The sequence below is a fragment of the Lissotriton helveticus genome, chromosome 7 (genome assembly GCF_964261635.1).
Source record: "Lissotriton helveticus chromosome 7, aLisHel1.1, whole genome shotgun sequence".
Classification (NCBI taxonomy): Eukaryota; Metazoa; Chordata; class Amphibia; order Caudata; family Salamandridae; genus Lissotriton; species Lissotriton helveticus.
Window position 1 is genome coordinate 1,101,094,917 of NC_136068.1, and position 15,779 is coordinate 1,101,110,695.

A 15,779-nucleotide genomic window follows, 5' to 3' on the forward strand; every position below is an offset into this window, starting at 1 on the left:
CTTCCAGGAAACGAGAAACCACAGCTTCCCTTGGCGAAACTTTGAATCCAAGATGCGGCGGACCTCGTATTCCAGCTGACCATCCCGCTGTACCGGCGGAGCAGCCTTGCGTCGCATCGAGCCAGCAGGCTTCAGCAGACTGCCGTGAAACACCGGGTGAATCCTCATAGAAACAGGCAGCTTCAATTTGTATGCCACCGGATTGATTTTCTTGATGATTGAGTAGGGGCCGATGAACCGGGGATGGAATATGCTACGGTATCGGAATCGAATGTTCTTCGTGGATAACCACACCTTGTCCCCTATCTCATACAGAGGACCCTCCTGTCGGTGTTTGTTCGCCCATTTTTTGTACGAGGTCTTTGTTCGGACCAGGGTCTTTTGAATCCGTCGGTGTGTTTCTAACAGAGCTTTCACATGCGCTGCCACAGTGGGATGATTCTGGACTTCTCCCGGTACGGTCAATGGCAGAGTGTTAGCATGAAAGCCTGTGTTAGCCTTAAAAGGCGTTTCTCCTATCGAACTATGCCATGCATTGTTGTATGAGAGCTCCGCTAGCCAGAGAAGAGAGACCCAAGAGTGACTTGCTTCTTCCGAATAGCACCTCAGATATTGTTTGAGCGTTTGATTGAGTCGCTCTGTCTGTCCGTCCGTCTGAGGATGAAAACTGGTGGAAAGAGCGTCTTCCACCCTCAAAGCCTTGCACCACATGTGCCAAAACCTGGCCACGAACTGCGGTCCTCTGTCCGAGACGATCACCCGTGGGATACCATGTATCCGTACCACTTGTGTTAGAAGCAACTGAGCAGTCTGACTGGCAGTGGGAAGGTTTTTGCATGGTATGAAGTGCCCCATTTTTGTCAGACTGTCCACCACTACCATGATCGCATTGTACCCTTGATTCATGGGTAAACCCATGATGAAATCCAGACTAACGGTATGCCAAGGACGGGATGGTGTGGGTAACGGCCTGAGCTTCCCACGACTCATGGAATGGTCCCCTTTTGCCCTCGCATAGGTGTCACAATGTCCTATCCACTCTTCCACGTCCTTTGTCATGGTTTCCCACCAAAAATGGCGCTTTACGAGATGGACAGTCTTCTTGATTCCAGGATGCCCCGCCAACACGTTCCCGTGGCACCAATTGAACGCCTTAAGTCGTAGATCATGGGAGGGTAGAAACATCTTTCCACCGTGCAAGGGTACTCCATGTTGGATGGTTCGGAGACTGTTCTGACTTGCCCATTTCTGCCACTGGACATGGTTTCTGTCTTTCTGGACTTGTTCGATAAAACGATCAGCTGTTATCATGCACACCACCTTTTCATGTGCGATGATCGCTCTTGTCAGTTCCTTTGCTGGCACCAGGTCTCCCCCTTGTCTGGAGAGAGAATCTGCTTTCCTGTTTTCTGATCCAGGACGGAAAGTGACTATAAAATTGTATTCCGCAAAAAACAGCATCCACCTCATTTGCCGTTGGGAGAGGTGGCGGGCGGTCTTCATAAACTGCAGGTTTCTATGATCGGAATACACTGTTATAGGATGTTGTGATCCCCACAGATAATGTCTCCATTACTGGAATGCTCTTTTTATGGCCAGCAGTTCCTTCTCAGAAATTGTGTAATTGGCCTCAGCAGAGTTAAGTTTTCTGGACAGAAAGGCAACCGGATGCAACTGACTTGTCTCCCTGTCCCTTTGTGATAGAACTGCCCCCACCGCTGAATCAGAGGCATCCGCCTCTACTATAAAGGGCAGGTCCAATTGAGGATGTTTCAATATTGGGGCAGTAACAAATGCCTTCTTCAGTAACACAAAGGCCTCCATGGCTTCGGTATTCCATTGGAAAGGAACCCCTTTTCTCAGTAGTTTAGTGATGGGAGAGGCCAGCAAGGAGAACTGGGAGATAAATCGGCTATAATAATTGGCGAAGCCAAGGAAACACTGCACCTCTTTCACACTGGTTGGCACCGGCCAAGCATGCACCGCTTCAATCTTCCTCTCTGCCATGTGGAAACCTCTCGGTGTCAGTATAACCCCCAGAAATTCCACCTCATCCACACTGAACTCACATTTACTGAGTTTACAGTAGAGATGGTGTTCTAGCAACTTCTGTAAAACCAGGAGTACATGACTGACGTGTTGTGTTTGTGAGTCTGAATAGACCAGAATGTCATCGATATACACGATGACAAACTGATCCAGATATTCTTTCAACACATCGTTAAGAAAGTACTGGAATGCTGCCGGAGCATTACAAAGCCCGAACGGCATTACCAGATACTCAAAAAGACCATATCGGGTCTTAAAGGCCATCTTCCACTCATCACCACTGCGGATTCTGACCAGGTGATAGGCACCACGGAGGTCCAACCTAGTATAGATCACTGCCTCCCTCACCTGGTCCAGAAGAACAGGGATGAGTGGAAGAGGATACCGGTTCCGAATAGTCTGTTTATTTAGCTGGCGATAGTCAATAAGGGTGCGCAGCTCCCCGTTGGCCTTCGATGTAAAGAACAGAGGTGATGCCGCTGGAGACCTGGAGGGTCTGATGAAACCTATAGCACTAAAGTGTGCCAAATGTTCTTGCAGGTGTTTGGACTCAGGTTCGGACAAGGCGTACACCCTGCAAGACGGAACAACGGCACCTTCAACCAGGTCTATTCGGCAGTCGTACTCCCGATGTGGAGGGAGCACTTCGGCCTGGGTTTCGCTGAAAACCTCTCTGTACTTGAGGTAAGCAGTAGGCAAGATGGTTGCTTTTTCCGCTGCTGTGGCTAAGTGCATAATCTGTGTTAGTGCTAGAGTGTGTGATGTAGGCGTATTCATGCAAATGCTCTGACACTCCTCTGAATGAAAACCCACGGTTTTCTCCCTCCAATCTATAGAAGGATTGTGCTTTTCCAGCCATGGGATTCCTAGTATTAACTCGTATTGCGGAGCCTCAATAATATTCAGCACTATGCTCTCAACATGTTTGACGGTACTGTTCTCTAATATCAGCATCACTTCCTCAGTATGCTCAATTATAGGGCCGGATTTTAAGGGAGTACCATCCACGGCCAGCACGGTTTCTGGGTTGGCAGTAGATACTCTTCCTAAACCCAAACGACGCACCAATCCCTCATCCACGAAGTTCCCAGTCGCCCCCGAATCTACCATGCTCCACACTATGTGCTCTTTACCCTTGGATTGTAACAACGTGGACAAAGAGTTGTCCGTAACTGGGGTTTTGTTTTCGGTAGAAGCCAACGAGGTCAGCCTCCATTCCTTTGTTTCCGACCCTTTATTTGAAGAAACATTTTCGGCGTTTCTCTCTGGATTGACAGCGGTGAGAGCCACTTTCTTTCCAGAGAAAAAGGACTTAGGTCTTTTTGGTTTGAGGGGACATTCCTTGACATAATGTCCCTTCTTCCCACAATACATACAAAGCCCCTGTGTGCGGTGGCTCTCTCGTTCTGCCCTGGTCAAAGGTGATCGGATGGCACCGACATCCATCGGCTCTGGGTTACTGTCACCGGTCCTTGTGCCAGGTGGCGTTACTTGCCCCATGGTTCCGGAAGGCCTATAATGTTTTCTGCGATCACCTCCCCTCTCTCCCAGACGATGGTCTAAATGTAACGTGAGGTTAATCAGGCAATACATGTTGTGGGTTGTGGGTCAATCTGTGCTATCACATCTTTTAACTCATCCGACAGTCCCTGGTAGTACAACGCCATCCTTTTTTCTTCGGGCCATGCAGTTTCGGCCACTAGTCGATTAAAAGTGGTCATGTAAGACACAAGATCTTTCCTCCCTTGTCGGAGCTCCAATAGCTCCCTGTCTGCGCTTAGTGTAGTTGCTCTCCGTTCGAATACACGTTCAAACTCTCTGCGAAAGGCAGACCAGTCGTTCAATATAGGGTCGTCATTTCTGACGAAAGGAACAGCCCAGTTCGCTGCATCCCCCGACAAATAGGAGATGGCGAACGCCACTCGGGACATGTTGTTGGGAAATGATGCTGGCCTGCACGAAAAATGGAGGGTGATTTGGGTCAGAAAAGCCTGAATCTTCTGTGGGTCACCCGAGTATCTTTCGGGACTAGCTAGGGGTATCGGTGGAGGAACGGTTACCTGTATCGACCGACCTCCTGACGCAGCATCAAAAGGATTAGCCTGTTGGCGATCTAGTCTTTCCCTTAAGGCGGTGGTCTCTGCCTTAGACGTTGCTAGTTCTTGCTGTACTAACAGCAAGACCTGAAGCACATCATCCATAGAAGCCATAATTGAAAATCCTTCCGACCAGGAGGAGTATTTAAACGTGGGCACGTGATTCTGTCACGGCTGCTGCTCCTCGGGGTCGGAACGATGCTCAAATGGGGTCCACCTCCAGATGTCCCTGCACTCTGACTATCAGTAACTTCCAGAGCTCAAGGCAGTCAGGCGAGGGAAAGGTAGGGGTAGGAGCAGCAGGGATAGGGACCTGTAACAAAAGAGGGCATACGTTAGTCCACAACCTCACTACCTCCCTGTTCTATCTCTATAATGCTTTTTTAACCCTCACCTGATAATGCTCAGGAGGCGACCCCTTCCCTCTGCTGAAACCCTTCTCTTGCTGAGGAAATGAAATAACAATTAGTGCCCTCCTATATACTCTGTAAGTCATGTACGTCATTCACCCTTTCTCATAACCCACAAACACTCACCAGGTGCCAAGAGAAGGGATACCGAAAGGAATTCTTTATCACAGTCTTGACGGATCGATATCTCTCCTATTCCCCAAGTAGATAATAAGGGCAGTGATTCACTGTTCCAAACGAAATGATAATATAATCAAAATCAAATGTAGCCTACCGGCTCTTCCTGAAAGAGAGGGAAAGTAATGCAACACCAAGTACAAGAATCAGGAGGGTGCAATCCAAGCGGCTCCTGTTTGATGCTCTCAGCCGAGAGTAAATCAAGTAGTCTTAGTGCATGTGGAGGGTGCAATCCAAGCGTCTCCACGAAACACCCAAAAGTAAGAACTGAAACATTTAAGAGCGCGGAGGGTGCAAACCGGCGTCTCACGCGTCTCCCCTTGAACACAGCACCAGCCGGTGATTGTAAAGCGGTTTATGAACCGCGTTCTGTGAGAGACACGGAGGGGGCAATCCAGGCGTCTCCGGCGTCTCACCATCAAAGATAACCAATTACCGCAAGAGCGCGGAGGGGGCAATCCAAGCGTCTCACGCACCTCGCGGGTAAAACAAAAGACAGCACCAGCCGGTAACTGTCTATTCACGTCGATACAAACACTCGACACACAACTTGCTCCGCAGCCACAGAGCAGACGAACCGCACTTCCCCAGCAACTCCGCGGGGACAAGGCGTCCGCAACTTCAAAATCTCAAAGGACAAATCACGTGCGCTGATCCCAGGCACCCATAGGTCTTTATGCCTTCCGAAATCCGTCCCACACCACGCTAGGCATTCTGGGAGATGTCGTCATTCTTCTAGGCAGGCACCGTAGTCAGACCCTGACAAGTGCGGCATGAAAGTATATGGTGCACCAGCCACGATCCCTGCCTTGAAAGGGCTGCTTATTCACCTTGGCCTGAGGCGGTGGAAACATTCTTCTATAACAAAATCCCATGTCCTTAGTAGAGTGACATACAGGAGTGACCAATTTCTTGTTCTCCACGGCCTGCTTAACTATGTCCTCAAGGTGTTGGCCAAAGATCTTGAAACCCTCGTAGGGTAACTGTGAGAGAGTGCCCTCTTTCTGCATGGTTGCCCCCACTTTTTGCTGAATTGCTAATGTGCTTTGACTGAGTGTGCCCTGGGCTCCTACTAATCAGGTACCCAGAGCATATGTTCTTTCCCTAACACTGCAATGAAGCCTAACCCCAATTGGCATCTCTGGCCACAGATCAGACCATGGTAAATGGTATGACAGGTACCCAGGGCACTGTGACCAGAGAAGGCCTCTAAGGTCTGCAGCACTTATTGTGCCACCCTTAGAGGTCCTCTACCCTTACACACACACTGCCTTTGCAGGCTGCATGTTGTGGTCCAGAACAAAGTGAAGAGTCGACAATGCCTGCAACCCACTGCCCTGGCAGATATCAGTCACCCCTCTAGCTGAGTGAACTATACCAGTGGTGAGTGTACAGGTGCATGAGCCCTGTACCCCTATAGTGTCTAAGTCCATTCTTAGACATTGTAAGTGCAGTCTGCCATTAAGAATATGGTGCTGTGAGTTTGTCATTACGAACTCCGCAGCACCACAATGACTACACTGAAACTGAGATGTTTGGTATCAAATTTCTCAGCACATTAAACCCACACTGATGCCAGTGTGGGATTTAATGAAAAATGCACACAGAGGGCATCTTAGAGATGCCCCCGGAAAATAAACCCACCACTAGTGACCAGGCTGAGTAGCTGATTTATGCTGCCACCACTAGATATGTTTCTGGACCCCTGGGTCGAGAGCCTGCTGCTCTCTGGGGCCTGAAACAATGCACATACTGGGATGAGGTGCCAAGTCTTCTCCCACAGGATGGGCAGGGTTCACGAAGGGGAAGCTTCAAAGGCTTGCCGCCTTTGTGAGCTTCCCCAGACTACTTGCTGCTGTCAGCAACTGGTCCCCACTGGATCTGACCCCCATTTTGGTCAGGAGAACCCGCTGGAAAAACAAGTGAGGAAGAGAGGTGCGCCCGCCTCTGTCAACTCCACCCCTCAGGTGGGGGAGGCGGAGGTGAAGCACAACTCCCAGTCCCCGCCATCTTGCAGATGGGGGGACTCAGCCAACCAGGGACAGGTCCATGCCCCCCTCCCACTGGAGGGTGGAATCATAGGGTATGTGCCCACCCCAGGGAAGGGACCCATTGGTCCCTGCCTTTTACATACCTGTAACGCCCCTAAATCTACTATAGAGAGGCATCCCTAAACCTTGCTTCCTCAGACAAGAAGAAACTACAAGAAGCAGAAGAAGAAGAAGGACCAATCAGCCATGCAGCAGCTAACAAGAGGAAGACGCCTACTGACTTCACCCCAGCCCTACTGGCCTGTCTCCCCCTCAAACCTGCACCTGCAAAATCCCGGTGTGTCCTGCAGAGCTACCTCGAAAACTCCAGAGGACCTGCCTACCTTCGACCCTAAAGATTTTGTCTCCCGTGAACACCGGATTTGTTCATCTGCAACCTCTGGCTCTGGCAGACACTGCAAATCCGCCCCACTCTGCACCCGCCGTCCACGGCCCGAGCTTGAGTGGGAATACACCCAGGGGAGGTCTCCCCGGCGATCCTGACCCGATATCCAGAGACCCCTGACCTGCCTCAAGTCTCCAGCCGACGTATGCAGTCTAAATCCAGAAGGTCCCGCCAACCGCGGCCTGGAGCTGGTAAGAAGAACCCACCTCAAGAGGCACCCCTGCAACCCAAGCCCCACTGCCTTGTGTGCCCAAACGGACGGTGCCTAACCAACCCCTAACTTCCCAACTTACCTCTCGCACCCAGAAGACCTTCATCCCCAAGCCGGCAGTGCCTTTGCAAAACGGAGGTTCCCCATTAAAAACAACTGGGAACCTAACGTCGAAAGAGCACTCGGCACCAGGCCGCCCTAGTGCCGCTGAGGGAGCACCTTTGGTACTACTTTGTTTCCCCATTTGCCCTAAGCTAAAGTCCAGAAGCTTTTCTCCCACACCCAAGTGGCCTGCTAATCAACAGCCACCTACCAGAGGGTCCATATTCCCCATTGGATAATATTGAGCCTCAGCACTCAAACTCCCAGCAGCACTAGGGCAGCCGGGTGCAGAGTACTGCTGAGGGTTTAACAAGAGTGCATCCTTGACCCTGGGGGACCCCTGAGTTTACCCCCAGCACCTCAACTCCCACTACCAAGTACTTACCTTAAAACTGATAACACTATTTTCCTCCATAGGATAACATTGACTGTTTTTCTTGGAGTTTGAAAACCTAAAGAAATTCTTTAAAATTGCACTAACTAACAAAAAACGATCTTACTTACCTGTTTGCAGGAAATGTCCCAGAGTAGTATTCAGGTATACTACTCTGAGTAAGAAAAGTAACCTAAAAAGAAACTTACCTGTAATTTTACTGAAAAGCCCATTCAAGTCTATGTACTGTATTTACAAAGTATTGCATTTCTCTGAAACCATACTTTAAGTCAAAACAAAGTGCATATACAATTACAATCCAAACTGTATTCCAACTGTATATTTATTGCAAAGTATTTATCACGTACCTATGCCAGGCTTGCTTGGTTCTAGGAAATTAAATAACTGAAAGAATATTTTTATACAAAAACAATTGGTCTGATATTCAGTCTTTGAGTGTGTAAATTAATTTGCTGACTGAGTGTGTACTACAAATGCTTAACACTGCCCTATGATACTGCCTTACTGCTCGACCACACTCCCACAAATAGAAGAGTGAGGTGCTATCTAACTTTACCTCTGCCTACCTCTGGGGTTCCACTGGACTCTGTGCACACTATACCTCACTTTGGTATAGTATATAAAGAGCCAGCTTTCTACAGTAACTTAAAGGGTAAATCCTCCAAATGAGGATCATCCACGTGCAGCCTCAGAGTTTTAGAAGGAGGGCCATCCATTTCCCTTAATTTAAAAGGAAGCTTGGACTGCTCCAATAATCATTAGGTGCACGGAATCCACAGTAGGGACTGCTGTCGCATTTGTGGAGGGAATTGTTTGTTCCATAAGGCAGAAAACGCTGAATTTGGGCACATTTCCCGATTCCCAGTGGTTACTATAGTAACTAAACTACGCGGCTTCTGATCTCACGCAGGAGCCACCATCTTGAAATCAGGCAATGTCCCGGCGTGAGCATTAGGCAAACTGGAAATGTAGCCCATCTGCAAAAAAGAAGCTTTTCGTCCTTGAAATGCTGAATAACAGATCCGCACCTGTTTTCCAAAGCAGGAGAATCTAAATAGACTGCTACAGCAAGTCTCCCAAGAGAAAAACAACATTTAAAAAAAATAAAAACAGTACCTACAATGGAAACTTGCTTGGTACAACATTCTGTAGTGCAGAAAAAAAAGCTACAGGATGTGGTCATGAATAGTTCTTCCATTTATGCATTATGGGTAATGGACACCATCTTGGGGGAACATTTTAGACTTAGCTGGGTGATTAGTTTCTGTGGAGCAGAACTACTCATTGTGTAAGGACTGGGGCAGGTAGATGGATGAGAATGTGATGTATGTCGTTGTGTGTGGTATATTTATATCATATTAGGACACATCATTATTTGGGTGGCAATAGTTGTCTTATTTAACAGGGCGAACATTTTTGATAGACAAATAAAAATATTATTGATAATGTTTATTAACGTTTTGTTTGCATACCTTTCACATTTGAGACTTGTTTTGCAGGCATTGCAAAAATTACGAAAGGCTGTTTCATGGACTCAATCATATGGGAGTTATTTGGTGATTACAACTCTCTTGGTTCCCTTTGGAGCATTGATTTGTGCACTGTTTTCCTTGATTCCACTAGAAATTTAAACAACATGTTTATCAAATAGTCATGCAGTGCAGTGCAGCGCAGCAAGTCAATTTGCTGGACTGTGTGACAGGGAAAGGGCAGGAATGTGCATATTTAGCAATATACAGTGCATTTTTGTCATTTCCCAGCGTTGTCACACAATTTGTTGCCCAGTGCCAATGCCGGCACCTTTGCACCATGGTGCATGCACTGTAAACAGAATTGATTTTCTGCAGGAAAGATCACCTTCCTGCACAAAATTAATCCCTTGATGAATTTTCCTCTTTCTATGTGTGCTGCAAAATGTAGCACAGATACAAAGAGGAAACAACAAGGAGAAATTAACATATTTTTCCACCAGTTTTGGCGCATTCCCAGGTCTACCACGTATAGTAAATCTGGGAATGCATAAAAATTAATTGGTGTTGTGTGAGAACACCCATGCACCACACATAGAACGCCTCATAGCGGCAGAGTAATGCAATGCAGCGATTTGCGCTGCATTGTTAATTCAGATTTATCAAGCCGCCACTCAGGGCCACGCAATGTGGTCTTGCGTGGCTCGATAAATCACGCTTAGTAGTTGCGTCACGCTTGCACCCCGTTGCGTGATGCAAGTGCAACAAGACCACTTGATAAATATAGCCCTAAATCTTTTGCAAAAATCCACAGGCTTAAATCTCGTACCTCTAACTTCTCCATCTCTTTTTGTCCCCATTGCCTATGGAGTGGTTTCTGGTATTGAATGGTACATCCACTTTTTCAGTCCTCAGGTTCAAAACTTTATTTTGTATCATTTATCACTGTGAAGCGGGGGTTCTCCTAACATCATTTCTAATATTGTTGTGTTTTTTCTACAGCCCATAAAGCTGATGTTGTTCTGGAAGCTCCGACAGCTGTCATCAACCACTCCCTGATGCTGATCCAGCGGCTGCAGGAGCTGCTTCAGAACGGCAATGCCAGCGACTCCACCATCAAGGTACTTACTATCAATTCGGATGAGGTGCGCGTCTACCACACCCACCAGCTGCTGCTGGCCCTCCAGAGCGATGTCTTCGAGGACCTCTTTCACAACCAAACTGTAGTGACCTTGCAGGAACCAGCGGACTGCGCTCAACTGTTTGAAAAATTCATTAGGTACGATCAAGGACATTGAAATAAAAGTAGGCCTGGACAAGTCAACCATATTCCACATGATTTTGAAAGAAAAGTTGCATTTGTACATTTGCAATTCTGAATTCTCAAATGGCCTGAATAACAAAAGGAAGCCACCACTTGTATGTATTTATTTCAGCTGTGGTCCGTGCAGGTAACAGAAGTGGGGCAATGGGGCCGGGTAAGGGCGGATTTCGAGGGATGATGCCAGGGGCGGCCGGTGAATTTTGAAGGTAGAGGGGCGTTCCATTTAAATTTGACAGTCATGAATGCAGATGTTGAGGCGCCCGGCCGCTAAAGAGTTCTGTCCGAATAGAGGGTGATATTCACTCTTGCTTATGGATGTTTTAATATATTTAATAGATGTGGTACTGCTCTCATCATCTGTAATTTTCAGCGCTTAGAAAGTAGAAGTTTAAGCTGAAGCGCTATGAAGCTCTATGCTGCAAAGTCACTGTTACACAGCAGCTCTTCAACTGGCACCTGAACTCACTGAGCTGTCCTGATGCTATTTCGTACCTTCGTGTGTATCCGTATAAACATGTTGGGAACACTGTGTATGATGCTGGAACACCGAGACAAAAACATTAACAAACACTCGTGTTTTAAGGGAACTTTCTAAGGAGTCTGGCAGCGCGCTCAGCCTATCGGGTTTCAAGGCCCCAAAGGAGCACATCAGAGGCCGTGGTTAATCCGCAGCTCCTCTGTTCAGTATCTATAAAGCGATGTGTCAAGGGAGCCGGTGGGACATTGGGGGGGGGGGGGGGGGGGGGGGGAGATCGGTAAACCACCCAAGCTCTAGGCTGGTACAGTCATGGTTGAAGACATCAGAAGGTGATGTCCTGAAAAGGGCACCTGCTTACTCAGGCAGGGTCATGACAACAGAAGCCACCGTCGCTTCTGGAAGTAGATGGCAGCTTTAATGTATAGCCGAAAGGGGGCAGCTTTAATGTATGCCCGAAAGGGGGCTGCCACTGAGGACGGTGGCAAGATTGCTCAGGGGGTTAATTTGCTTCCTACAGAGGTCTGTGTGTCCAGTGGCGGCTGGTGGGATCTGAAAGTAGTGGGCGTAAAAGTCCAAAACAGTAACACACAGGATATTACACAGAACACAACAGTAACACACAGGACATCACACAGAACACAACAGTAACACACAGGACCTTACACAGAGCACAACCGTAATACACAGGAAACCACACAGAACACAATAGTAACACAGAACACAACAACAACACACAGGACATCAAACAGAACAACGGTTGGTTGTTGGGAGAATACTTGTCACAACACACATCACACAATACTGTCAGTTGAATGCTTTTGGAGCAGGCCCAACATCACATATTTTAAACAAAAAACTCTCGAAAAGATTTTCAAGGTTGAACTCGGGTTGTGCCGACCCCTGTAATACTTTTATGATGCCGGCGGTGTCCCAGGACCAGTAATGAAAGTAATTATTCCGCCTTCCCAATGTAAACACTTATATCGGTGCTAGGAAGATAAGGGCTATGACAGGAATACAAAGCTGTTTTATCAGATGGGGCTGAAGTTTGGAAATGCTTTACTTTTTTTGCGGAAACAAGGAAAATGAAAGCCCACATTTGCTACACATTGCTGAATTTATCTGTCGTTTTCCTGAGAACAACCACTTCTACACATCCACTGGGATCTTACCAGTACGTAATGTGTGCACATGTGAACAACATCCTCCCATGAGTAACTTAGGCATTCACAAATTATGAATATTCCAGGCGTTAGTCACAATAACACCTAGAAAACATTTTAAGAAGTGGCCCCAATGTGAGGTTTAAGATCTAAAGACAGCTTATGGTTGTTGATTAATCACCTTTGCAAATGTTCTAAATGTTCCTTTTCGAGGCTTCTCCAGCAGAAGACTGAGATGCACCCTTAACTCTGCTCTTTGACCTGGCCCTGATAGAGGAAAGCTCCATTAAGCATGTGAAGTGGGTAGGAACCAGAAACAAAAAAAAGTGGCCAGAAAGATGGAGCGAGCATCAGTCCTTCCTGACTTTCTTGGGGGAGGTAGGGGTGCACTGTACGCTTCCATTGGCCAAGTCCCTGACAGCATACAAGTTATTTACACTTCTGCTGGGGGGCTGCTACAGCAACCCAGGTAGCTGGCTGCTAGAACCCCGCAGCAGCATGGCAGGCGGCCCCACTCTGACACATCCACTCACCACGCACCCAGTGTCTACAAAGGAAATATGTATCTCTGTCTTATTTATAGAAACAGGCGGGAGTGGCGCTGCGCCATCTTGTTACACAGATGGCGGCAACATAGTGCCCACACCGTCATCCGCTCCCCCTTGCATATCATACACTTGCCCATATAATGATTACACAGGACACATTGTTATGGGTAAAGAACTGCTGCAGGTTTATTTTCATACAACAAAAGTATGCCGTTTTAGTGGGTTATCTTACGGGCGATCCAGGGCAGGCAGCCCCTTATGAGCCAGCGGTACGGTGGGTCGACGCCCGGACAGTGCAGCCTTTGCTGATCCCCTTAGGGATCACGTGATCATGTCTTATACTCCCGCCCCTTTCAGGGCGGAGCGTGGTATGGCACTCCCCCGGTTGGTCAGGCCCCCCAACCGCCCGAAGGACTAACGGGGCGCCGTCGCTGTTTTCCCGGAACCTCCCTGCGGCTCCAGGTCTTTGGCTCAGGCACCCTTACTGTGTCAGGCAGAGGTACCCTTACTGTACCGGTCTGCTGCAGAGGTACCCTTACTGTACTCGTCTGCCTCCAGATCGCCCTGTAACTCCGCCTGCAACACAAAAGAAAACATTAGAACGTCCAAATCAGCATGCCACCTGCCCAGCTGCTGGGTACGAGGATAGGGTGGGTGCAGCGAGGCAGGCAGGCGCAGGACGACCGGAACAGGGTCCGGCCGGGAAACAGCCAGGAGGGCAGGACAACCGGCAAAGAGGTTGCATACTGGGCTGCTGGGGCCTAAATACCCAGCCCGCCCCCAACGCGCCCTCCCCGGGATGCACGTCACTGACTGGTGCACCCGGCCAGAGGAGGGGCTGGTGCACTGCCCGAGCCTCCCCCTCTACGAGGACTGAAAGAAAGGGGGGGTGCTCCGACTAATGGGCACTAAGGGGGCTGCCCTGCTGATGTCCCTGTGTGGGGGACGCTGGCAGCAGCATAGTGCCCACACCGTCAAATGCTCCCCCTTGCATATCATACACTTGCCCATATAATGATTACACAGGACACATTGTTATGGGTAAAGAACTGCTGCAGGTTTATTTTCATACAACAAAAGTATGCTGTTTTAGTGGGTTATCTTACGGGCGATCCAGGGCAGGCAGCCCCTCGCTGCCCCGCCCGCCTTATGAGCCAGCGGGCACGGTGGGTCGATGCCCGGACAGTGCAGCCTTTGCTGATTCCCTTACGGATCACGTGATCATGTCTTATACTCCCGCCCCTTTCAGGGCGGAGCGTGGTATGGCACACCCCCAGTTGGTCAGACCCCCCAACCGCCCGAAGGACTAACGGGGCGCCATCGCGGTTTTCCCGGAACCTCCCTGCGGCTCCAGGTCTTTGGCTCAGGCACCCTTACTGTGCCAGGCAGAGGTACCCTTGCTGTACCGGTCTGCCGCAGAGGTACCCTTACTGTACCCGTCTGCCTCCAGACCAGAGTACTGGAAAAACTACTCCTGTAAGTAGCGCCAGCTTGCCCTCACCACTGCCTCACAGACACACACTGCACATGCGGGATTTGGGCAGTATTAAAGTCGCCCACCACGCATGCGAAGCGTGTGTTTGTACAGAGCTGTCAAGGCTGCACTGCTACCAGAATGTACAGTGTAAGTGCCGCAGCCTCTGACCAGTCTAATCTCCTTCTCCATCCTCTTGAGACTGGCGGGGCTCTGCCCCGACGCCCTCATGCACGAACCGCTACTGGACAATGCTGATGGAAAATGTATTATTTATTTAAGTTTCGATCTGCATCGTCCCTCGAAATCTCCCCTTACCCGGCCCCTCTGCCTCATCACTATTACCTGCACGAACCGCGGCTGATTTAGTTTATTTACATATACTCTTTTTCTAAATATCTCTGAGTGTATATCTTACATGTGACTCACTGCCACAGCCCTCCCTTCCTTACATAGACCACAATGGATTTAGAAATATCTAAAAAAATAAATCAATAATCCATGAAATAACCATATATTCCTTATCTGGTGTATGACTACATACTGTTCAGCCCTTAGTGAGGGTGGCACTAAATATTGTGTATTGCAGAGAAGATTGTGTGGAAGTTGGACGGTTTTGTCTAATTTACATGCACTGTAGCTAGAAGACTTAAAGGCCTATTTATGAAAAAAAGTTAAAAGTATATGCAGAGATTTACCATGTTGTCAGACGTACTTTAACATGTTTTACTGTTCAACATTTCCAGTAGTAAGCCTGAAAAGTTCGGTCATGAGAGAGTTTCTAGAATGATATTTCCAAAGGTCTTCTATTTTCACTTTGTGGACTTCTACATAGCGTAGAATTCCGCCCGGGGGAAATGGAGACTCCTCTGCAAATGCACATTTTTAGGTCACACCAGAGACAGCTTTAGGCTGTCTGTTTGCAAAACATCCCAGGTGGACCATACCAAAAACTTACAATGGTCTTGGAGCCTGCCCATTACCTACCATTGATTAGTTTCTAGTCACTCATTTGCTTGCATCGACTTCTATGGCTTCCCATCCTCTGCTTGTGTTTATGACTCCCCTGGAGCATAGCTTATGTACCATTGGTTTTGACAGGATGACTTGTATCCTTTTAATTGTTCACATTCGAGGAACTATTTGTTTCTTTTTGTTTCAGCACCTCGTTTCCTAGCTCTCTTCCTAATGTGCGTTTTTGCAATCCATGTTTGTCTACCATAAAACGTTTTCATTGCTTCTCACCCGTTTAACATTGTCTTCATGTGAAAGTGCCTATGCTTTTATTTTCAACTCTTTTGTTGCTCTACCTCATTTTTGGCCTCTTCCTTGTATGTCTTTTTTGCACCTTATTCCATCCTTCTCGTTAATTTATTCCCCTCCTCCCTGTCACCCACAGACTGTAAGTTTCCTCACCTTCTCTCCCGCTCCTCATACTTTTCTGCAAC

At 48.2% G+C, this 15,779-nt stretch overlaps 1 protein-coding gene across 1 annotated transcript in view; it reads left to right on the forward strand.

The window, feature by feature from the left end:
- The window catches only part of BTBD17 (BTB domain containing 17), a 73,571-nt gene that overhangs the window by 42,333 nt on the left and 15,459 nt on the right, over positions 1-15,779 (forward strand). Inside the window, exon 2 of the mRNA XM_078650777.1 lies at positions 10,347-10,623. Within this exon, the coding sequence (XP_078506903.1) occupies positions 10,347-10,623 (277 nt within the window). The remainder of the gene's footprint in view (positions 1-10,346; positions 10,624-15,779) is intronic.